This window comes from Falco punctatus (genome assembly GCF_963210335.1).
Source record: "Falco punctatus genome assembly, chromosome: 1".
NCBI lineage: Eukaryota > Metazoa > Chordata > Aves > Falconiformes > Falconidae > Falco > Falco punctatus.
This window is the reverse complement of record NC_137580.1, coordinates 87,516,917-87,542,461: the sequence shown is the minus strand read 5'-3', so window position 1 is coordinate 87,542,461 and position 25,545 is coordinate 87,516,917. Positions and strand designations below refer to the sequence as shown.

The window sequence follows — 25,545 nt, the reverse complement described above, 5'->3', positions numbered from 1 at the left end:
GGACCCCTGCTCCGCACTGCCCCGCGCCCTCTGGCGCCCTCTGGCGGATCGGGCCGCGGCCTCTGGCGCCCCGCGGTGGGGCTGCGGGGGCCCTCCCGCCACCCGTGCAGAAGCAGGTTCCCAGATCATGCCGCAGGCTTTCAGAGGTTCTTGCAGGTGCCTCTGCCACTTGCTTTGAATTGAGCCCCCCGGAGCGCCCTGTCCCTGCGCTCCCTGGTGTCTGTCTGGGAGCAATTGTGTGGGTTTTGCTGCCACTGAGGAGTTTTACGTGGCTAGGTGGCTTTGTGCAGGGGAAGATGAAAGTACAGATCTTCCATAACTAGAAGCCCTATGTTACATTTGCAGCGTTGGCTGCAAGGCACATGATAAGATACACCATTGTCAAAAGCGATATAAAAGCATCTATCTTACTTTCTGCCTTACATCAGAGAGAATTGTGGCTTACTTCGTTGTGATTTTGTGCTCCAGTAGTGTATCTTTACTTGCTATCACTCAACCTCTATAGAAAAATAAGGAACAGCATATTGTAACCCGCATACAATAATTATGTAGGTTTTCGGCACAAATAGTTGACAAAGCAGCTGGAAACTGGTCAGCAGAGCATCTTGCAGTCACTCTGCTGGGTACTTTTCATTGACTCCCATGTAATGACCTTTGAGGTGAACTGTAGCAGTAATACAAGATGTGAACTGCTATGTATTTGTGAGCCTAGGGTTATAATTTCTAGTTCTGGGCCTTATGAAAATCTTGGGCTTGTGGAACTTCAGTTAGTGAATCTTACCTGAACACCTAAGAAATTATAATGTTTAGAAACAGTGGGTAATGAGGAACTTGATAGCACACAGGCATTTGCTTGGTCACAAGCATGTAATGTCTCTGAAATTGTGTATGATCCCATTATACTGGTGACACTTGTACAATAATTCCTGCTACTGTTTTGCTTTAAAAGCTGTAAAGGTACAGGATTGGAGTCCACTTTTAAGATAGCGCAGGCAAAATCAGAAATTCCTTGGATGAGTTCTATCTTGAACTAGTTCAGATCCTCTCTCACCACTCCTTGTCAACAAATGCCCTAGAATCTTCCCTGTTCTGATGGCTGAAACCTTTTTAAATTTCTATCATACGTATTCCTGTCTATTTTATGTTTGGCCATTCTTGTGCCACCATTGTCATTTCAATTCCCTATTCACCATTCCCCTATCAAACTTTATGGCAATCTGCTTACTGTTCAGGTGTTTGCGTTGTCTAATCTCAGCAAGGAGTATCTACTTTAAAGGCATTAATTTTTCTGTGTGTTTGGATTGTACTTGTTTTCCCTGTCTTGTAATAGCTATTACATCACTTTAACTGTAAAACTAGGAAGAAAGATGTTCCTTGTGCTGCAGCATAGTATGGACTCTGTCTTCCTGCATTGCAATAATAACTCGCTGGCAAAACAACGTTCTTGGAATGAAAGAGAAGTGATTATATAAAAGCAAAGTATTTACGTGTGCCTATATGAGTACCACTGTTTGATGTGGTATACTACGGAATTATTTCTGGTGTTAAGGTGCTAAATTTAATGTCATATTTCACAAGCTTCATATTTAAACAGCAATGTGTGTCCAAGTCTTCTGGTCAGTATTAGTCAAGACATTTACAAATATGTAAACTAATAACAGCTGTAGACAAAGCTGTCTAAGGTGCTGTCCTATTTAATTATATTTGTATATGGGATGACCTAATATTTAAAAGTTTTAATATCTTGCCCATTCAGACCTGCATATTAAGTAAACTGAAAGTAGTTTTGGTTAATAGGTAGTGACTGCTAATCAAAGATCTGTGTTTAAATTGAAGCTTTCAATTCACCAGGACCAGAGCTGCATCTGAAGCTTTGAGGCAGGGTTCTTACTCAAATAACAAAACTTTAAATTATTACCTATTCTGAGAGACACAGCATTGCAAAGCTAGACACAGTGCCAAACACCAAACCATTCAGTCTAATGAACAGTAAGTTTGGATTAATTGATCTTTGGGACCTGTCAGAAAAGGATTGGATTTGAGTGTCTGGCCGGAGCTTTTCACACTATGCTCAATGGATGTTTACAGTTCTGCTCTGTAATGACAAAGCAGGAAGGTGGCGGAAGTGTTCTGTCCCTCTAGCTCCTGCAACCATGTGTATTTAAAAAGATAAAAAAAAGCTTAAAATTCTAATCTGTTCAGCTCAACTGTGAGTTGAGTTATTGACCTCAACAAAACATTCTCAGACTTCCTTGTTGTTTTCTGTGGAAGTGGTTCAGTAGGACATAACCTGACCCAAAACCAGGCTAATGCTTTTTCAACCCTTGTGTCCAAGAAGACAGCAGTCTCTTATCTCTGAGGCTTTTCTGCCTGCTTGATTATTCCCTTTGTTTTTTGTTTTTTTTTAAGGGGTGCACTCCTACCACTATACCTTGTGCATTTCACTCATATAACAAGATTAATATCTAATATGCCAGATGGATTTTGGGGTCTTTGTTAGGATTTTTGAAATGTAATCACCTACTTGTTAAGCCTCAGTTTTGAAAGAGAACTAGTAAGTAAAGAAGCTGCTCTTATCCTTAGTATTGTATTCTTTTCCATTGGCACTTTCTCTCCACATTATTCTCAGGAGCCTATTTTAATTCTTACAGAGCCTGTAAAGACAATGTGTGTATGTAGCTCTACGGAAAGAGACTTGAAGGAAAGAGAGGCCAAGAGGTGGAGTAGTGTAGGAAGATGGGGTGCACAACAATGGTTTTTTTTTCTCTTTGTCTGTCAGTGCTGGATGGAGAGTCATTGCAGCGCTGCTTCTTTAACAAGCTTCGGGATGTTTGCTTTGAGTGGCAGAAGCAGCTGCCACCACTGAGACCACTGAAGCGATTCCTGCTTGTTTCCATCCACGCCATCCGTAACACTCGCCGGAAGATGGAGGACCGCCATGTTCTGCTCCCAGAGTTCAATCAGCTGTTTGGTTTATCAGTAAGTCTGGGCAGAATTGGGGAGGGCAGGTTGTTAGCTTTTCAGCATTCCTGTGAACACAATGACCTCGTGATGGATGATCTGTGAAATGGTAAGAATTTGTTGCCACAGATTATTTATCACATCTGTGCTGGAGGCAAAGACTTACTGACTCAGATCACTAGGGGCTAACCACTGCCCTCATACAGAAGGATCCTGTGACCTTGCGTTTCACGTTGTGATACAGGGTGATGGGTGGTTCACCTGGTGTTACCTTGTTGGAATTACAACGTTCTTGTGACTGAGGTAGCAGATATATTAAGAAAAGAAGGGGGGAGAACAGCAGTTGTACAAGTATAAGCGCCAATTAATGAAGCTGCAGTGGGACTACGTAATCAGCTGTCTGCTGTTTCAATCCCAGATTATTTTCAAGAATATTAAATGACTTAGCAGCAAAGAAAGAAAAGTAATTCCCCTGCAAATTGCCCATTTTATGCATTTTGTACATGGTAAACTGACTTAAATTGCCCTTACCTATGTGGTATTGTATGGAAGAAAGTCCAGAATAAAGAATCCTTGCTTGCTGGTACCAGTCTGTGAGGTCTTTTGGTTTTGAACGTGAATGTGTCTTCCTCTCTCTCCCCCTCCCCGCAAAAGGATGACGTTGATCGCGCTTACTTTGCGGTATTTGACGGCCATGGTGGAGTGGATGCTGCCAATTATTCAGCAACCCATTTACATGTAAATGTTGGGCTACACAAAGAGATTGTTAAGAATCCAGCTGAGGCCTTGAAATGCTCTTTCCAGAAGACAGATGAAATGTTTCTTTTCAAAGCCAAAAGAGAGGTGAGTGGGTAGAGATTAATTCCATTGTATTTAAATAACACTGAGAACTGTTGGACAACATGGTATTATCTAGAAAATTCTGGCAGTACAGTTTCTTTGCATCACTGACTTCTTTATGAAATTATGCTACGTGTAAAGGTTTTCTTTGATCAAATTATTTCTTTTTTTTTGAGGAAAAACAAAATGACAGTGCTTGCAAGTTCAAGATGAGTGATTAAAAAGAAGTGTTAAGTGGTTTAAATGATCCTGACATACCAATTGTTTAAGAGAACACTCTGCTGCCTCTTTGCCTAAATTAGGCAGCCTCTAGATGTTCCGTTGTACTACCTCTTACCTGGAAAAGATGTCTCTCTCTTCCTGATAATACAGTCACTGTCTTCCTCTTTCTTGTCCTGCCACTAGTGTCACAGGTGGTTGTAAGATGAAAAATATTATGTGATTTAAATAGGACTTAAATTAATTAAACTTATTGATCAGGTTTCAATCCAGTTGGTATGATGAACATCCTTTCTTCAAATCTACATAATGGGAGGATGGTTTATTATATAGTTTAATGAGGACTCTTTTATTGTGGCAGTAACTGAATATGGAAGTCTGTTGTCAATATCGTCATTTCTGTCAATGAGGTACAAAAAAGGGACCAGCATCTTCATGAGGTCTGACTCTCAATAATCTTTACAGGGAATCTGGGAGAGTTCGGTTCCTTGCTTTGTTGACATCCTCATTTAAATACCCAAGGATAAGGGGTTATATGCAGAGCAAGGTGTCTGTAATTGCTAGTAGCCGAGTGGAGAGTGTGAAAGGGACTGGGGAGACCTGTGTGTATTTGTGAAATGTTTATACTACTGAAATTCAGATCCTTTTTCTTTTCTGTGTGTCTCTGTGTTTTGAACAATAGAGGTCTTAGTTTCCTGGATCAGTTTTGGAATTGATAGCAGAGAAGGAAGAACATAACAAAGGCATTATTCTCCATCTGCATGTTAGAATATGTAAATAGTTTATTTCAAGTCTGTCTGATATCTTGTACCTTTTTTTCAGGTGCCTGAATTATGATTGGCAGATCTACTCTGCTGCATTTAAGTGTGATTAAACTTAGGTTTATAATATTGCCATGTAGCCTAGTAGGGCTTGTTGAATATTCACCTAACATACCTGTTTTCTTCTGTAGAAGCTGCGGAGTGGTACAACAGGTGTATCTGCATTGATTGTAGGAAACAAGCTACACATAGCATGGCTAGGGGACTCGCAGGTAATGCTTGTGCAGCAAGGAAAAGCTGTGACGTTAATGGAACCTCACAAACCAGAGAGAGAAGTAAGTCTGACTTTATTTTCTCTGATATGTGTGTTGTCAGAATCATTCTTGAAATGTTTTGGAATCAAGCCTTCTTGAGTGCTTGGTTCTTTACATAATTACATATATTGTATGGTAGGATTCAGAGAATTGGTAATTTCTGGTTTTTCCATCCACTCCTGTGTCTTGAAAAGGTGATTCCTACAGGTGTGCCCTCTTGAATGTACTGATGGTACTGGTAGTCCTGACTTCAGTTCCCGCTGAGACTGTCATTTCAAAATTTGTAGTAATTAAAGACTTCCACGGGATTTTTATGTGTGTGAATTTAAAACTGCCTGTTACAAATTAACTTACTAATTTGAGACTTACAGCTTTGTAAAATCTTAGCATAATGCAAGTCTTTCATAATATGCTATACCATCTTTCAAAAGCTAACGATAATCTACTAGCTTAACTGGCTTAAAGTGTATTGTGTAGCCAGATATTTTATTAAATGAAATTTGATGGGGATCTTGTGAGTTCAGATAGCATTGCATGACTCTGCCTTCATAGCATGAATATTTGTAATAACTGAGTAATTAAAGAAGGATCAATGCAAATACTATTTCTACATAGTCTTGTTATCTTGCTTTTCATTCCAAATATTTACATATTTACCCACTTGTTGTATGGGATGAGAAGAAGTGGCAGGAAAGGGTACCTATCTATATGGGAAAGAACGTCATGATACAAAAAATCAAGAATTTGTGGTTTTGTGGACAAGCCATGGTACAGTTGCAAAGTAGGTGGGTTGTATCCAGAAATCTTAGGTGCATGTTTCCCAGCTAGATTCTGATAGGTGTGTTTGCTATATTCATAGTATAAATACAGAAGCTGACACAGCTCTTAGTTTTTATTTTTGTCTTTTTTTTCCCCTCGACTGGGTAACGGCAAGGTCAGTAAGCCATGGGAAGGCTTTCAGTATAAAAATTGTATTTTACTCTCTTTCAGGATGAGAGAGCACGTATTGAGACTCTGGGTGGTTGTGTAACCTATATGGACTGCTGGCGGGTTAATGGTACCTTGGCTGTTTCCAGAGCAATTGGTAAGATAAACCATCAAAATTGGTATAGTTCATATTAAATTTGATTGAAACACCCCACCTGAGACTGTATGTTTACTGTGAATGAAGTTTTGCTTAGCATCGACCAAATAGTAAACCACTCATTGTCTTTGCCATAAGGCTAGCTTACAGGTATATCACTTGCATAGTTTGCAGCTGTATAATCTTACTGGTTTTACCATAAGCATAGAATATTGTTTTATTTTACATACTAGCCATGAAAGTCCTAATTCTTTTATATTTCTAAATCTTCTGGTTTTTGTAAATGTCTCTGATACTGTTGTGTTCTACAGTAGCTTAACAAATGCGGAGCATTTAATTTGTAAAGGTGGAGGAAGTGACAGATGTTCGTTTAGCCTTCTTTATGTGTCTGAATTTCTGCTTTGTGGCTTTTTTTCCCTCCACTTTAGTATATCTTTCTCCCGACTGCAGTACTTAAATGAGATTGCAGATTGCTCCTTTGAATCACACATAGCCAGCAAGTTAGGTCATTTTAATTGTAATTTTTCAGAATCTTATTAAATAAGATTAAGGGCAAAAAGAGAAAAGACCCTGGGTAAGTACAGTAGATAACTGTAATGCATGAGTGGAAGCAAATAGTATTATACAAATGTATAATAATTTGGATCAATAGCGGCCCGTGTTTAATAGGTGTGCCCATATGAAACTGATGAACTAAACACAATGAGGAGATTCTTATGGCATTGTGCTGTATATCTGGATAGCTAAGAAAAATCTTATTTTCATAGCATTCTGAAGGCTGTACAAGAGGCATCCATGCAAAATGAAAGCCTGGCTACCTCCTGGCACAAATATATTTCAGAGAGAAAAAATATCAAAATAATTTTCTTAGTTTCCCTGCAAAATTAGGAAAGTGTGAATTAGAGTAACTCCTTAGAAACCCATTTGATTTAGGTAGGTTCCAAGTGTTTATAAAGAAAAAAAGGCCTTCCATGCTTATTCCATAGCTTTTCACTATTCTTACCGTGCATCAGGTACCTCTGGAATATGACCTGGCTGTCCCTGAGTACGGAAAAAAACAATTGGTGGGTGAAGAAGTAACTGTTGACATTTGAAGTACTAAAGCCTTTCTTTTGATTGTTTGTTTTAGGTGACATATGTCAGAAACCCTATATCTCTGGTGATGCAGATGGAGATTCGTTTGAGCTGACTGGTTCTGAAGATTACTTGCTCCTAGCCTGTGATGGATTCTTTGATGCTATCAAGCCATATGAGGTTGTAGACTTGGTCCTAGATCATTTAATGCAAACCAAAGGAGTGGGTCTCAAAGCAGCAGAGAGACTGGTGGCTGCTGCAAAGGAAAACGGATCCAGTGATAACATCACTGTTCTAGTGGTGTTCTTGAGGGATCCTCAGGACATCTTGGCAGACTGTCTCAAAGACCCTAAGAGCCTTGGGGCTGGTGATGATGTTCGGAGCTCACCCTTTAATTTCCTCAGCTGTGAGGCAGCAGCCACACAGTGACGAAATCTGCTTAATCCAGAGCGTTCAAGTAAGTTCACGTAAGGAGCTGCCTTCCACTGAAGAAGCCTCTAATACAATAGGTAAAATGTATCAGGAAAAAAATGACAAATGGACAAACATTTAATAGAAAGGCAAGACTGCTTTTACTGAGTTCTCATTTGTCTTTTCCTTCCTTCCCTCTCCCTTCAAAAAACTGTGAGCAGATGTGGAGATTTGTACAGCTCTATCGTCTCTGGGAGCAGAATTCTAAAGTGTGTCTCAGGGCTGCTGGTCATATTTCTCTGCCCTGGAAGTGGTAAGAAACCATAGTATGTATAAACTAATGGGTGAGGATACCTGTTTGTGAATTCTGAGTGAAAATCTAAATTAGCGCTTAAAAAGAATGTTTATGTTGTATTTGCTTGTGATGTTACTTTGGAGATTGGGAGGAGAGGAGCTGTCACCATCACAGAAAAGCTTGTTGCTGTGTGTGGTCTGTAGGGACACGCTTGGTGTGCAAGAGAGTGGGTTACAACATTATGCTATGTAAGTTGCTTTTGTTTTGTACCAAAGATGGTATTACAAGAATGATGTGGTCTCTTTATTCGGAGACATTTAATTTTTTGTGTATGGAGAGGAGAAAATGAAACTGAATGCTCCAGAAAAAGAGCAAGAAAGCAAACCGGAGATATCCCAGGCAAATACAAAATTGGCTGCTTTCTGTGATGCTCTGGTTTATAAACTGGAATCCAATATTCAACTGCACTGGATTATTTCTCCCTAACAAACACACTGTATTGGCTGTTTGGCAACCTGAGAAGAAAGGACCCTTATTGTTGTATTAGAGGGAGATCTTTACAGTATGTATGCTGTAGCAGTTAAATCTGCTCTTTCTGCCACTTCTTTGTGTACTATAACAAATGAGGATTTTATTTTTATTCTGAGTGTTTATTTGTTTATTTACTGAACTGTACAGTTGGAGGCATTTTTTGCAGTGTTACTTTTTTTCATTGTGGTTTTTATTTAAATTAGAGTTTTAAAGTGGCTGTGTCTTTATTATCTGGTTTTAAAAACTGACAACCCTCAAGTGCCTTAAATATTTCACCCAAGGATTGCTGGCTTCCTGTCGTATTCTGGTGAGCCAGTTTATAACATTTTTAAAATGTGACCTTTTTTTATTTCATTAATACTAATGTTTAATGCACTTAAATGTTTCATTTTTGTGAATTATTTTAGTGGGAACTAGGTTTCAGGAAAACATCTCTTTCATTGTTGCCAGAACTTGTGGCTTGTAGTAAAAGCTTCACAATACTTACTGTGACTTACCCCCTGCTCCATGCAAAAAGCTCTGGTTAGTTAATCATAAAGTAATGGTCTGATTTGTTACGACTTTCATTAAAAACAAATACACTTCTGACCTTCACAAGAAAATTTCATAAAACAAACTAGAAACAGTTTGGTAACAGTTTTTGATTAATAGATGGTTAATTTGGCCATACTTCATGAACTTTTGGGGCCTAAATAACTTTCTAAGGAGATGTGAAGCTAAGGTGAGGATGAAAGAATTTTAATGAACGTGTAGGTTGTTGTGCGACTGTTAGATCCATTACATGCTGGAGCCTCTGGTTGTGTTTTGTCTTGCCTGGCTAGCAGGACTCAACAAGATCTGAAGGCTCAATGGTAAACGTGTTAGTAATTTCTGTATCTAAACAAAAAGTACTTTACATCTGGCAGCAAGATTGTATGCCTAATTTAGAAGCACATGGCATTGCAATATGTCAGTCCTGTTGATTAAAATGTGTTGAACATTAATGTTGCTTCGGGAGGAAATTTAGGTAGAAGAGTTGAAATGGCTAAATGGAAGAACAGAGCAGCACAGTTCATGTTCGTAGTGTCTCTGAATCTTTAGCTGTGTGGGGCAGTGCAGTTACCTGAGCGACTTGAGTATTTTGCTGGATTAGTGTGGATGATTGTAGGGTTTAACAGAGAAACACCTCGGTGAGCTACCATCTCATTACATAGCAACTTAGACAGTGGCTTCCTTGTTTGCTGGGCAACAACAGGAGCTTTTCCTCTGAGAAGGTTGCAAGCACTTTTCCATCCTACATTTTGCTGTCCTAAAATAACGTGGGCAAGGCTTTCTGTGATGGCACCCTGGTAGGGTAGGTATTAATTTTTGTAGTGAACCTACCTGAGCTAAGGATGCCTTTAGACTTCAGTTGTAATACCTTTGGATTTACCATCTCCTATCTCTTTAATTTCTAACCCAGATATTCAGTGTTACGCTAAATTCTGATGACCACTAGTGCCTCTTGGTGTCTTGGAAATAGTTCTCATTAATGTTCTCTACTGTTATCTGAGGTTTATCAGGAGAGGGAGAAGCTATTGTATTCATGAAGGGAGATGTGAAATGTTGGTAAGTTTGGTTTCATAGTATGGTTTAATTTCTGAAACTTGCCAAATTTCCTGAAACATTGAAGGTGAACAAGCCAAACTCTTTGTAATGATCCTTTTATTTCAAACTTTTTTGGGCAGATTTGCCTTACAGAGGAAAAGGTCTTAGGTCTTTCAATGGATACTTATAGCTATCTGAGAATATCCTTTTTTGTTTCAAAATATGATAGATTTCTTTTTTTTTTAATGGGATCTAAGTGAAATGGGCTTTTAGAATCCTGTCTGTGGTAATCAAATATTTTAATTCTTAAGCTGTGCTCTAGGGAATAAATTCTGCATTCTGAGAAGCTGTTCCCTTATATAGATGTTTTCATTCAGAATGACCTAGTGCCTCATTTTCAGATGTGAGTGGATAGGAACAGTCTTTGGGAACTCATACAGATTTCAGAAACTTCTTACTAGCTTTGAAAGGTCTGGTCGGGTCTATAGGAGTTGTAATTGGGTCAAAAATGGCAGTTTGTATCCTGTCAGTGGAATAAGTAAGTCTTAATGTGTAGTCTACAGTAAAATTCCAAATACTATTTGGGAGGAAGGTTGGTTTTGGAGATGTCTCATCTATTCTTGACAGCCTGATCATAACCTACGGAAATGTCTGTCTTTTTTTAAAAAAAAAAAAAACACTGAAAAATCAACATTTTAATTTGATGTTAAATCAGCAATGAAAGCGTGACACAGAATGCAAGTATGGATTTTGGAAGTGCGCTTCTAAAATTCTACTGAAAACGGTCATCAGGATGGTCTTCTCTTGGGATGACCAGGCAACCTCCAACTTTTTTTCACTTGTGACTTTGATACCACTTTTAGAAGCCACCAGTTATAATGCATAATACTGTTGTAAGATGTGCCACTAGTATGAGTGGTGAGGAGAGAGGGACAGGAGCTCTAGCAGAAGGTATGAAGTTAAACTGTGTAGTTCAAAATATGGAACGGTGTTACATTTTGAATTTACAGTACTAATCTGCTACATTAGCTTTTCTTATATCTCTCCTTTTAAAACTTCTTGGATTTCTGGTGTTGGCTGTTTTGTTCTGTTTTCCTGCCCTCCTTTGGTTAAAAATAGTATGTAGTTTGGGTGAGAGAATGCTCTCACCTCTCTGGGCCTTCCCAGTGTCATCTCCAATATACTAACACTGGTCCACCAATGTCAAATTGACTAATGACAAATTAACTAATTTGCTTGTTTCCTTGTTGTCTTTCCTGATGGATCTGCAACGAAATTCTTGAGTCTAGCCAAAATCCTTGAAGCTGCAGAAGTTAGCTGAGGATTCAAGGCAAATGTTCAATGAAAAATAAAAGTATTTTCATATTTTATTAGACTCCAAATGAATGTTTGCTGCTGTATTTTTAACATCCAGCATCAGAAAAATTGCTCTTTAAAGGAGCCTGCATTTTTAGAACAGAACACACTTAAATTCTTATTGTGTTTCGTTGAAAACTAGCTTTAGTCATGCTGCGTAGTGGGTATCCAGCATCTCTTTTGCTTATGGCTAATTCGTACTTCTATCTTTCTTTCCCTTCCCTGTCCCACCCTCTCCTACGAAGAAACACACCTAAGACAGTGAAGTCTTCTGGGTCTGACATAGACAAGATTACAGTTTTACAAATTATGTTTGTTGGGGGCTTGGTTTGGGTGGGTTTTTTTTGAGAATACAGAGGACAGAAATGCAGGAAAATTTTTAGAACAGAGGGAGATTAAGTAAAATCCACCCTCTGAGTGATGGAGGAGTGAAAGAGAGAGACAGGAATGCATTTAAGTATTATTAATGCCTATTTTAAAATGGAAGTGGGCTGGAAAATAGAGCTACAAATGTCAGTTCTTTCGAGTGAAATACCAGTGCTTGAAAGGATTGGAAACACACCCATTATAAAGGCAAAACTCAGATGTGGTAGCTGTCTTCAAACAGCCAAGGAAGGAATCACAGTAAAAGCATCCGAGGTGACTTACTGTGACCCCTCAACACTGTCTTGGAAGCTAATGATGCTAAATGGGTTTTTCTAAGCATCCTTATGTGTAAGGTAGTGCTAAGAGGGAGCATTCAGTATATGCAGTTACTGGTCACCGTGCAACTGCTGCCATGAGTAAATGCCATGAAGTGTGTTAATGAATCGATACGGCTGGTGAGCTCTCAGAAGATGAGTAATTGGGCACGGAGTGGTTACAGCAGAGTTGGCAGTTGAATAGTGTTAATCACAGTGATGACTTTAATAGCATTTAATAGACACTTATCTGAATTCAAAGTCAGATGAGATACTGCTCGTTTTAAAAGCATTTCCACTGCTATTAGCTTTCATGAAAAGCCACTAAAATTTCCATATTTTTGTTGGCTGTTGGGAAAAGTGCTTCTCTTGCTTTCTGAATTCTGGAGATAAGTTGGCTGCCTGCACTGGAAAACCCATTTTGGGTTGACAGCTTAAAGCAGCTGTTTGGGGTTAAAACTTCCCTCCCAGGCAATCCTTTAAAAACTTAACAAAAAGGTGCTTCCAAAACAAGTGGCTGAGGAACACAGGTATTTCTAAGTGGCACTGCACAAAAAACTCTTAAACTGTAAAGGCCATAGACAATTGAGCTGCTTGAAGTATAAATTCAGATTGCAGCTCCACTCTTTGTGTAAGTGAGACTCTGTTGATTAAATTACTCATACTCTTGTGGATGCAGGTACTTAATGCACAGCACCAGATATGTCTATTTCTGTTCTTATAGTACTGAAGTATCAAGCAAATGCTTTATGGAGAAGGCGGGGGGATGTTAGCCACAACAGAGCAGATTGCAGATGATTCATATGTAATTTAGCTCTAGTTAAGCCTGAATTAAATTTCCCTGCTTACTTCTTTTACTGTCCCTTTTACAACTGGGCCTGTGCCATCAGACAAAATCCTACTAGGAAGCAATAGTCCATTCCCCCTTTCTGAGGAGCAAACAACTCCTGATGGACAAAGTGTCATTCAGGAAGGGTTGGAGAGGGAGAAAAATGAGCTTTCAAATGAGTGCAAAACTTGTCAATGTACGCTAAGTGATGTATGCTCTATGAGCACACGTTTCTAGCAGGTCTGATCGCATTTGAATAGTTGGGCTGGAAAACAATGGGCTTTCTGCCAAGGGTAGTCATAACCTTCCAAATCTGACAGCACCAAAACCAAGGGGCTAGTCCTCCCTGCTTTCCTAAATGGAGCCCACTAAAACAGCCAGCCCTCTTGAGCATTTGCTTTGAAGCATTGACAGTTCTAAGAGCTAAGCCAGCCGCTTTCTGCGTATGTTTTGATTGTTTGTAATACATTTACTGGATTTTACTTTATCTAAAGTTACTTTTAGTGGTATCAGTCATGTCATCTGAGGACTAATCGAATGGAGAGATGAGGGAGAGTCTGGACCTGAACACTTATCTGTCATAGACCTTCTTAAAATACTACCTTAAAATGGACTGGTAGGCTCTTGCAATAACCTTATCTGAATAGAACAGGAAACCAAAATGTTAGAGAGAATCACTTAAACCTTTATTTTGGTGTGACCCATCAGAACCTGAACACTCACACAAGACTTCCCCACAAACTGATCAATGTTGCTAGTTTAATGTGTTTTCCAAGCTGTGCATGTGGCTGCTGGTGCACACAAAAATAAACAAAAGACAGCTGTGTTGGCAGCATAGAAAATTCAGCAAGATGCAGCTTTTGTCAAACAGAAGAGGACAAAATCAATAAGAAAAGACATTTTTTCAAGCTTCTTGGAATGCAAACAATGGTATGAAAAAAAGCAACCTAGAAGAGTTGGCAGTGCACTGTCAGCTGAAAATCACTGTTTTAAGCAAATGAATTTGGCTGCTTTGTAATGTCTGCTTTATTTTGTTAACAAACTCCTCTCAGTCAGGGTTTTATGTCTTGTTGTTATGTGCTTTTCAGTCTGAAGAGAGAAGATATATTTAACTTTCTAAGGAGCTGAATGTATCTGGGCTTTGTAACCAGTTAGATTATGATTATTGAATTTTCTCTCAAGTATTACGCCCGATTACTAATTTCCAGGAGATATTAATATAGCAAGTACTGGACTTACTAATGATTAAATGGTTCTGGATTTCCACACACAAGAACATCAGTCTTCCCTGATCTAGCGGATCTTCTTGAAGTTCATTATCATTTGTGTGGCATGTGGAAGGTTTGTCACTTTGGCGAACAGCTGGAAGGTGTGACCATCGCTCCCTGCAGGAAGTATTTATCCTTTAATGAGTGATGGTTCCTTTTGGATGTCTAAGGATGAAGAGATAATTGCTGGGAAACTAGAGAGATCCAATGGGGACCTTCTCAGGGCAGTGAAATACTATGACTTCCTCTTTTTCATGTTGCCCCTTCTAACTTTGTTAAAAGGCATTCTGCTTAATACTGGATGATTAAGGCTGCTTTCTCCTCCCTCTCCCCTTTTTTTCCTTTTTTTTTTTTTTTTCCTTTTCATTGGGTTTAATAATAGCAAGATGTTTGTTTTATTGGGGGTTAAAACTTCATACTGGCAAAAAAAGGCCAGTGTAAAGTTTTAAAATTAAGTACTTTCAAATACCTTTTCTGAAAGTCAGTCCTGTTCTGTCTCCTTCTTACTCTCTTCCCAATTTTCTTCTATCTTTTATGTCCTTTTACATTGTCATCCCCCCTCCCCAAAATGCTGCTCTTAGACTGTAAGCTCCATTAGCTATTAAGTCAGTTTAGTTGCCAGTTTATAATTTTAATTTCATCTGTGTTCTCAGTGAATGTGATCTGATCTTTGGAGTTGGAGGTCTGCAACACCGTGAGTAGAAAGTACCATGTCAGCTAGGAAGATAAGAGATTACAACAACTGTTGTGTCTTTGGCATTGACCAGTATTGGATGTGTAAGAAGAAAACCCTGTTATTTGCGTGTTATTCTGCAGGAATACTTAAGCTTATTTCAGGTAACAGTAGCTCTCATCCTGAATACAGGACTTCAGAAAGAGTCTTTTCTCTGTATTTCCTTGTTCCTGCAGTTTGTGTGTTCAGACATTTGCACTGTTTAGAATGGGGGGGGCGGGGGGGGGGGGAGCTTTCTAACTTTCTTTACCACTTCAGTTCTTTCTCTTTCTTGCCCTAGCTGACGGAACAGGCAGGTTGGTAACTGCAGCATACCACATGGCTAATCAACCTCTCAGTCAGTGTAACTCTTCAGTGTCTGCTCTGTACAGTATCTTCAATCCTGTACTTATTTAGTGGTAAGTTAGACTTCTGTAACTACTCCTGCTGACTTAAAAATATGTGTTCTTATCAGTATTAAAATAGTACAAGAGCAGAACTGTTGCTTTAGGCACATTTCTTGCCACTGTGTTGGCTAACGAACCTTGAATGAAAATAAGAGGGCCAGTGACTTTGAAATAGGAGCTGTTAGCCAAGTGTTGTAGAATCTTAGTCCTTATTTATTTTGTATGCTAATCTGCACTCGTGACCCTGAGCAGAAAAGCTGCAGTACAGCAGGTTTTATAAGCTGTGGCTTAACCAGTTATCTAGTATCTTAAAACTCTTATTTAAGCTGACTGGTTTTGTGCACAGTCAGAAACCTGTTGTCATTGATCCTTAAATGCTATGCATATTGTACATTCATTTACATGGATTGTTCTAATAGTGCTCGTGTGTATTATGCTACATTACCATATTTTTATATATATATCTATGTATGTATTGCATGAGGTTTCATTGTTGTTTTTTTTTTTTTTATTGTCACTTTTGTATTCACACAGTGCCTCATGTATCTGTTTGCATATTGCAAGAAGTTGTTTCAAAGCAGTGATTGGGAACAGGTGGGGAGAACTCTCCACTGTATGATCTGATGTTTCTGAAGTATTAATAAAGTATCGTGATTCGAAGTATTGCTTGTTTCTTCTCTTAAATGTATTTTTCATTCTAATACTTCCAAGTAGCTGGATCCACGGTGGTCATATTACACATCTTTGAGTGGTTACCCTGTCACCAAATCTTACCTTCTTCCATAGGGCCTTTCTGGGAAGAGACCAGTGGAAGCACTAGAAGGAGACAATCTTGGGATCACACAGCATGCTTACTTTAAAAGATGATGTCACTTAAAGCCATCTTAGAAATGGACTATGTACCTCTAATTCATTGATTTGATCTTAGTTTTCTTTTATTCTTTTTACCAGCTAGGAAAAGTAATAATGCAGGTTAAGTTAGGTGTATGATCTATGTCTTACAGTAATGGGATAGTGATCTGAAAGACCCTATTGCAGCAGAGATCATGACAATTTGTTGTTCACTTGCATACTTATTAAAGAAGTGATCTTTAACTGCCGAAGTGGGAGGCTGGACAGTGAATTCTTGGAGTACGTTAGGGTTAATTTACTGCAGAATACAGGGGAAGTTTTGAGAAAGATGTTAACTTTCAAAATTTAAGTATGGCTTGGAAGCTAAACTAATCTTTCTTTTTCTGTGATTGTTTCTGAAGTGCTGGTGTTCCTATCCTCAGGAAAGGAAGATGTAAGGAGAGCAGGACAGAGATAAGAGACCTGAAAAAAGTAAGCTTTAACAGTCTTGGGGGTCTCAGAGATGCAGTCTTTTAGGTGGTTTGTCTAAATGCTATTGTATTTATCCTAGTGAAGAAGAAAAATAAAACTTTAGGAAGAGCCCAGGGTGCTGAATCAGAGGGAAGCAGATAAAATATTTCTTGAAATACAAAAATAAAGATAACTGTAATCAGTCATCAGGTAGATTCTGCTCAACATGTTGTGGGCATACTTGAACCTACTTCAGGTAAAACTTCAAATCTCTTGAAAATAGCTTTCATTTCATAGTTCTAAGGTTTGGTGGTGGGTTTGGGGTTTTTTAACAGTAGGAATTCCAGGGGTGAAAACTCACTTGTAATAACCTCTAGAAAAGTAACAAATTCTCAGAAAAGTGTAGGTTGGGGATTTGTCTGACTTAGGTTTAGCAGCAGTTAGGGAACTTAGAAGTTAGGTTATGCTCACGAAGGAGCATAAGCAACAACTAACTGCTGCTGTTCTTTCATGATCATGTAAAGCAACTACAGGAATCCATCATCCAGGTAACTCTACACTCCAAAGGCTACTGCAGCTACTCTGTGCTGATCACACAGAGTTGAACAAAACCACTTCAGTGTCTTGTAGGCATCTTTGGTACCTCCTAACAAAGGGTGCCATCTTCCTATAGATCTGAGCCCATTCCAGCTGCATTTGAGAAAAGGACTGGACATCACTGTTGTTTCTCCTTGCTGGTGCTCAGCATTGACTTTACTGTCTCCTTTTGATTAGTAGGAGGTGAAACTGAGACGTTGCTGATTCTTGTTGGCTGTGCTATCTTACTGATGAATGTGTTCTTTTTCATCTAGCGGATCTCCAGTAGACCATGTTGAGCATGGGCCTCACAGCCAACCTTCTGCTCTGTGATTATCACTCATCTGCGGTCTCTGTTGCTGGTGGGTTTGAGCAAGAAGCAATCAATAAGCCTGTGGAAATGAGTGTAAAACTTTGATTTAAAGCTACATGACATTAAACTTTGATGCCATTGATGGGGTTTGTGACACAGAAGCATTATCCACCACAACTGTTTGAGCAAGAAATAAGAAATCTTCATGTCCTGTTTAACCACCCCCGTTTGATGTATTTGCGGACAATGTGCTGTAGAATCTGTAGCCACTTATTTCCTAGACTATAGAAAGTAATGAAATAACAGCAGTGATGAGGCAGATGTTTGTTTTAGCCTGAATTAGTGACTGTAACAACACAAATGAGGGCTATAAATCATGTAGAGCTGCTCAGTTTACCTTAACTAGGATTTGTTGGTTCCATCCAGGTTCTCTATGAAACTTTCCTGGAGGCTGCTATACAGAAATTAATTCTTCAGCTCCACCAGGTCAGTCTGGAAATGCCTGTCCTTTACACCTGGGAAATGGAGTGAGCAGAAGTGCTTCTTCAGAGCCTGGGAGAACTTGTAAGAATATCGGCCTTTCCTCTAGTAATGCAGACTTCACATGTCCCTGCTCTTTGTGGAGGGCCAGACAAAACATTTTCTGCATCTAGATAAAGTTTGCTATTCAAGTAGCACTAATGTAGATTACAGGCTTTCATGTTACTTTTTTTTTCTTTTTTTTTTTTTTTTTTAAGAAATCAAGTGTGACCTTGAATGTCATGCAGAAAGTTGCTTGCAGATTGTGTGGAGACTATAATGGATATTTAGCTGTTTCACCAAACTGATAATGCAGTTTTGCATATGTCACTGTGCAGATATCCTATAGTCAACATCCCTTTTTTTTTTTCTCCAAAGTGTTAAGCTGTTCTTGAACTTTTCTGTTTTGGACATCTAGCAGAATCTATTACCTGTTGGACTACAGCTAATTCTGAATGTCTTGTTAGATGCTTTTTGATACTTGCATTTTGCTTTTGGTTGTTGTCCTTTTTTAACCAGACTTAAAATGTTTTGAAGTTTGGGTTTGCCACATTCTCACGTTTTTATGTTGAGCTGTTTGGAAGGAATCTTAAGTTCTCATTAGAATGAGAAAATATTTAAATGTTTAAATGGTGCAGCTGTTATCTAGCCTTCAAATAGAAGTAGCTCTTGGAAAGAAATATTTTGAACATGCCTTGACAAACATAAACCTGCTCATTTTATACAAGAGTTCATTGTATGCTTGAGGCATACAGTAAAACAAAACCAAGTCTTTTGCGTAGCCTAGAAGAAAAAATTCTAGCTATGTTGTGGTGGGCCAGACTAGCAACAGTACTTCAGCCTGCAGTGTGGTGATGTTCTGTTTTCTCTGACAAAGGTTGCACAAACGATAGAAAAGAGACTGACTCCCACAGCATGTTCCAGGCGGTAGGGTGAGCACTTCCAGGAAGAGAGCCTGTGACCTCCTTCTAACCGGCCTCATTTTTCCGCGTAGACCTCTGGCTTCTGAGCCCTGGCTCAGGCCAGGAAGCTGCTCCGGGCTGCAGGTAAGGCAGGAGGGCCTGGGGGGGAGCAGCTGGCCAGGTGCCCCAGGGCTCCCCCGGCGCGGGGGGCTCTGTCCCTAGAGGGCTCCCGCCTGCCTTGGCCAGCACGCAGCAAAACCTCCAGGGAGCAGAGCCTGACCGTGCCCGTTCGAGAGCGCCTGCTGCTTATGTCTCACTCCCGAAATATTTTTGTCTTGCAGGTGGGAAAGCTGAGTGGGAAAGGTTTCTTTGCATGATAATACCTTCCTTCCTTCCCTGTATCTTTTAAGAAGGTGCAGTGTTTCTGGCACTGATTCTGTGTTTTGCTTTTAGCTAGTTAAAATGCAAGTAGTTTGTCCAGGCTGGGGTACAGCTGTCTGATATACCAGAGCTCTGAGAGCAGCCAGCAGCAGTAATCAAGGGAGAGTGCAAAAAGCTTTTTAAACGGGAGGCAGGAAAGAAATCGTTCATGTGACGAGTGGGACTAAACAACTATAGGTTAGAATAATACTCCTTTTTGCATCTCTTAGCTGAGATTAAAAAAAATCTGAAGCCTCTCTCATTATAGAAGACATAAAAGGTATTTTGCTGTGTGTTTATCAGGCTAGAAGAGATCCCTCTCTTGTAGTCTACAGCCCAGTTCTTCACAGAACCAAGTTCTGGTGTCAGTGTGGGAGAAGGAAAAAAATACTCAACAATGGACCAGAAGACACTTCAGGCTTTCTGTATAATTAATTATAGTCATTTAAAATCTTGTGCAAAGTCTATGCTTGAAGAAGTTCTACATTATAATTAAGCTGAGCTGCTAACGATGGATGTAATTGTTGGGTTACAGACAGGCGCACATAATGCGAGTTGGGCCACTGACATCAGATAATTCACCCAATTGCTTTCTGTTGATGCAGCTAATACCACACAACTGTTCCAGCAGCTGGAATGACTGGCATGGGGTGAAGCGTGGACGCATGTCAAGAGTTTTCCCTGACAGACTTAACTGGCCAAATGTCATTGCTCTTTAAAGGTACCGTGTCCTTAGTGTTGGCTCCCAAAAGACTCCCTGGAGCACAGCTGCTTTAGTGCTGCTCCTGGTGAACCCCGGCTACTGAGGGACTCGAGGTGGGAGAATGAGTTAGACACTGAAATGGCCCTGACAATTCCCCCTTTCTAGCATACCAGTCACCTGAAGTCTCACACCTTTCTGAAGAAATGAAACATTGCAGTTGAGGCAAAGGTCTGGTTCTACAGCATGGGAGGCTTTGTTGTTGCATTGGTGAGTCTGCTTCTAAAAACCAAGAGTAATCCTCTCCCTTGCTCTGTCCCACCCTTCAATGGATTTTTATCTCTTCAAAATGTTAGAAATATCAAATCGTACATGGACAGACCTTCCTCTTACCACAGATCTGAGCTGATTACCTGTACTGGTGAGTGGTGAAGATAATAAACATCGAACCCTGGACATTCAGTGTTAAAGTTACATTCAAAGTCTAAATACAGTGTTTGGAAGTTAGGGGCTGAACCAGTGAAACAATGTTCCTGCTAGCACAGTGCAGTATATGCCAACCAAAAGATTACAAGGACAGCATTTCAAGTGCTTGGTTTTGGACTGACATTAAACCTTTTGAAAGAGAGTGTAATCAATTCTCCCTCGCCCCAATATTCCTCCTCCTGGAAAATGTTTCATAAGGCTGTTTCTTGCCTTAATTTTAGCACCTGAGTTTGTGTCTTGGTTTTGTGTGCCTTCTAAGGTAAAGAAATTAAGGATCCATGTTCTCAGTCTTAATCCCCATTGTAACAGGTGGCTGTTACTTTTTTACTTATTTGGTGATGCTAGCAGGAGACTGGAAAGTAGCTGTTTTCTGCAGGGGAAAAGAGAAAGAGGGAGGATCCAAACAATTCGGTATTTTTTACTTTGAAGTAGTTTAAGGAAAGGTTAATGAATAAACCCTAAACCCTAATACAAATACCCTTGGAAACTGCTCATTTCTTCCCCCGCCAATAATCACCTTTTGCAATGGGAGGATACGTTGCAAAGGCCTGCCCCTACCATTAGACCATTGTCTTCTAATATTTTCTTGTTAATGAAATCTTAAGTCAATGATCTGGCCAAGCCAGGATGTGCATTAGCAGGCTAATGGCAGGCGTCCCGCGCTGCTGAAGGCCGTGTGTCTCATGGCAGTCCTCTAGGAGTTGGCTGCATCACTTGGAGCACTTAATACTGGCTCTGCTAAAGCACTTCTTGTGCTCCCATTGCCTCCTTTGGGAGGCTACTCCATTGCCTAATAGATCTCACTGTCAGGAAGTCTTTCCTGTTCTTCAGTCTTACTGATCTCTGTTCCAGCATATATAACTGTAACTTCTTTGACTAGTCTTTAATGAAAAATCAGAAAAGAAAGGCAAAAACCATCATGCTTGTATTAAACCCCCCCCCAATCTGTTTTTCCATCTTCACTGTAAAACTTGCAGAACTTGGGTTTTTAGTTGAATGCTGCCTGCATACATTTGAGGCTGATGGCAGCAGGATGTGGAAGCTGGCTAGCATAAACCCACTCATAAATAAAACTGCTGTGACTTTGAATCTGTCAGTGACCGATGTGTGTGCCTGTGACATGTACAAAAGCTGGCAGCTAATGAAAGGCGAGCTGAGCTGCGCAGGGCTCAAGGGAAGTTTGTGAAGTTACACAATGCGCTAGTTGAGATGTCACGGGGAAGCCAAGGGCTGGGGGGGGTGGGGGGAAGACCACCGGGGCTGCATTTTGCAAGGGAAATGGTGTCAGTCCAGCAGCCGCCTGCAGAGCTCCCGGCCGGGGCAGTGGGAGCTGCTGGCGGCCATCGCCAGCCACGGAGAGTGGCTGGTGTGCAGGAAGTAGCTGGAGAGAGGTTTTCACAAGGACCTGTTGTTTGGTTGCTCAGATTATATCAGTGTTCTGGCTATTGAGAGGGATTTGGCCTTTGGGTTTTGCTTTCAGCTTTATTTATTTTTGCCTGTTCTCAATTCTCTTTGTGAATACCAATATTCTGAGTCACGGAGAATGATTTCTGCCTTCATTAAAGATTCCTTCCAGCTCCCCTTCAACTGCTTGTAGGCTGTTGCCTGCCCCTGCCTCCCCCTATGCACTTTGCTGCCCATATTTAGCTCTCAGTATTCCATCACCCGTCAGCTCCTGCAGCTCTGGCACTTCAATACCTTCAACCATATTAAAGTATATTGTACCTTGGATTCTTTGCACAACTTCCCTTCTTCACCTGACCTCTTCTGTATTGTCCCTGCTACTTCTGGAATATGTTTTCAAGCATTTGAGATACAGTATGAGGCCACAATTTATCCTAGTCCTACAGCAGCTCTGCTTAGAGCTGGTCAAGTTAAAAAGTTAAATCAGGAAATGGGGCATCTAGACCCTTTAGTCTGTTTCTGTTACACTGCATCCTTCTGTGTCACCCTGGATAAATCCATTTACCTATTTGTGTCTTTGTTTCTTTGATAGACAATTTAAACACCAAATTATATGGTATCCACACCAAACAAACAGGACTTTGTTTCTATAAACCAAAATTAAAAGATGCAATATAAAAAAGAAGTAATTGTATAGTTCTTTAATGGGTATTCCTACATGAATTGCTGAGTTCTGTGTCACTCTAAATCTTGTGTACAAAAAATTCTACAAATCGATAAAGAAAATAACCTGGAAAGGAGGATGGGTCTCTTATTACAGCACTAAGTGTCGATACTGTAGATGTCTTAATGCTAGTTAATGACTGTCCCTAATGGTATTCAAACAATGTGCGTTTGCTTTAGCTTTTTTCAAAGTCCAGAGAAGCTGCTCAGAGCTCTTTTAATGATGCAAATTATTTAACGCTCATTTGTATGCTGTACACTCCTGCCTTGAAAGTACTTCACAGGATTCAAGCCAAATTCAGCCTTGTAGCTCCACTGAAGTCAGTGCTTGTCTGTACATCTGTTGGTTGCTTTTCTTTTTGGTTTTGCTTAAAGAGTTAACTTCTTGTTATGTTGGTTTTATTTTTTTAAGGTAATATCTGCAAAGGGGTTTAGTCACCCTTCTCTCCTCCCAGAAAAGTAGCTATAAGTACAAAAGCAGTTCTGTTGATTCTCGCATCTCCCTCTTAACCCTTGCAAAAGGAGGACAGGTTAAGCAGAATATAATTTTGTTGAGTTCTTTTCTTTCCTCTACTTTGCACCTCCTAAGCACAGTTTCAGTGATAATCTGGCGCTTCTGAAAATTATCCTGCAAAGAATCTCTGCCATCTGATGTATGCAAGATACTGAGTTCCTCTCTGTGGCCCGTTTCTGGTTTAATACAGTGTGAGCTGGTGGAGGCCCAAATCAGGTACAATTCTGCAGGTTTAGTTATTCTCAGGATAATTATGTCAGGATGCACTTTCTTATAGCCAATTGCAGTATGGTGCAGGAGCCTGACCTGATATTTTGAATTAAAGTAGCTGCTGTAAAGGTGGAACAGGCATTCATAGTTCAGGCATATACTAATTTTTCAATGTTTGAGTTCATAACCACAATATTCATGTAATGTAATTTTTAACTCATCTCAACTGTGTTTTTAACACACACATTGAAAGAAAATGAAAAATCATCTGCAACCGTATCATTCACTCCCCCTGGGTAATGGGTAGGAGCATGATTTTCAGCTTACAGCACAGACCCACAGCCATCAACTGCCTGCGCAGAGTTAAGTGGGAGTAATGGAAAAGCATCCTTTCTAGATGTGCATGTCACTAGAATGGGCAGAGATGTTTCTTGTCAGCTGTTAGATATTTGCTGGCAGCACAGGAATGAGTGTTGTAGACGTGGGAATAACAGGTTCATTTCCAAGCTCCACAGCGGATGAATCTAGATGCCCTGTTGCCCTATTTTGTATAATATTGTTACACTGCGTGACTTCTTCCCTTCTCCCTTTCCTGCAGTACTGTCCTCCAGCTCCTGCCTGTGTTCATCTTGGTATTTGCTACAGCTAGCACCTTCCCCACCTCCCCCGGCTCCTCCCTCCCCACCGCTTGCCCATCCTTTTTGGCCTGCATCTCTCTTCCCTCTCTCCTGCTGGGGATGGATGTAATCCCTGGAGGAATGTGGGCCACAGGCCTCTGCAAGACTGAGGTGTATGGCTCTGGAGAGCCTCTGATGGTGAATGCCAAGCAGGAGAAAGCAATCCCAGTCACCTGGCAGCACAGGGAGGGAAGAGCTGGACGTCTGTGGGCTGTTCAGTGTGCCTGGCTGTCCAGCCAGCTTATCAGATGAAAAATAGAGGCTAGACTTTTCGGCTGCGTGTGCTATTTCCCTATTCATTGTGTCTGGGTGATGTATTCTCTGCCTGTGGTTTTAATAAATATCTTTCGTAGCTACTTTCTGCTTTAGTCCCCTTTGGGATAGCTCTTTCCAACTCAGCTGCATCAGCGTGCTGAAGATTTTAAGTCTGTGTGGGAAAGAGGAGAGAGAACTTCACATAGAGCATCGAAGAAAGCTTAACTTTAACCATATCTCTGTGGAGCTGCTGTATATTACACAAGCCTCACCTGCAGTTTAAGTTGCAGAAAACTTTCTTACTTAATCATATTATCTCTTTATCTCTTCTTCCCTTTCCTCTTTGTATTGGTGTGTCCACAGAGCATGAAGAAGTGTTTGCAAGGAGAATCCCAAGCTACTGCTAGGACCCAAACTTGTGTTGGTTTTTAATAAGGCTTTGCATGTAGGGCATTGCTGTGTTTTAAGAGTATTCTGGAAATTCAACAGGGATGTAGGGGGGCGGGGGCAAAGATCACAAATCTGTGTTTGGAAACCGACTTTTGTCCTGTGTAGTAAGCACCCGTCCTAACCCTCCTAGAGCAGAACAAACCCCCTTTTCTAGCAGAAACAGGAGTTGTTAATTAACGTCTTGTTGAAAACTAAGTCTTTGCCATCTGTTCCGCCACCTCACTATGAATGCCACTCTCATTATGTTGATTATGTAATTAAAAATGAAAATACATTTTGGTAGAGTGCTGCATAGGCATCTGTGCTGATTCTTCTCCTGTTCCTATTTACCGTCCCCTGCCCCCACCCTACAAAAAAAAGGAAAAGGCATCAATTGTTTGACTCCTTAGTAGCTTTATCCCAGCACGGCGGTGCTGGCGGCCAAGCTGGTGTGTGTTGTGAGAGCAGCTGCTTCAACCCTGCTGTGCTCAAGCCACGAGTCCTTTGGAAATGCTGGTTATTAGGTTCATGAGAAATCCGTGGCAGGAAGATGCCCCTTAAACTCAGGCTGCTTTAAGAGCTTGTGAGGGGTTAACATGAATCCAGAAGAAGAAAAGTGAAAAGAAAGAGGCCTGGTTACTTCATAAGTGATAGCATGACCTCTGAGATCAGCCCGGCTGCTCCTGTTACAAGTATGGCCTCTGTCTCTCCAAGGGTGGAGGAAGAGAGAAAGAGGAGGGGTAGCTTTCCTGTAAGTGGGTTAGAGCAATTACTGAGGTCTCTTACAGCAAATGAAGTTGTCGGTGT

General features: G+C 40.4%; 1 protein-coding gene across 4 annotated transcripts in view; it reads left to right on the top strand.

Annotated features, from left to right (window-relative positions):
• Positions 1 to 25,545, top strand: part of PPM1F (protein phosphatase, Mg2+/Mn2+ dependent 1F) — a 50,743-nt gene that overhangs the window by 17,303 nt on the left and 7,895 nt on the right. Inside the window, exons 3-9 of one of the 4 annotated variants that reach the window (XM_080373980.1) lie at positions 2,780 to 2,979; positions 3,616 to 3,804; positions 4,973 to 5,116; positions 6,086 to 6,179; positions 7,309 to 7,433; positions 7,886 to 7,977; positions 14,843 to 15,971. In XM_080373980.1, coding sequence (XP_080230106.1) covers positions 2,780 to 2,979; positions 3,616 to 3,804; positions 4,973 to 5,116; positions 6,086 to 6,179; positions 7,309 to 7,433; positions 7,886 to 7,977; positions 14,843 to 14,891 — 893 coding nt within the window. In that variant the 3' untranslated portion in view covers positions 14,892 to 15,971. Of the gene's footprint in view, positions 1 to 2,779; positions 2,980 to 3,615; positions 3,805 to 4,972; positions 5,117 to 6,085; positions 6,180 to 7,308; positions 15,972 to 25,545 lie in introns of those variants that run through there. The other 3 variants (XM_080373981.1, XM_080373979.1, XM_080373978.1) reach the window with 3 other exon arrangements.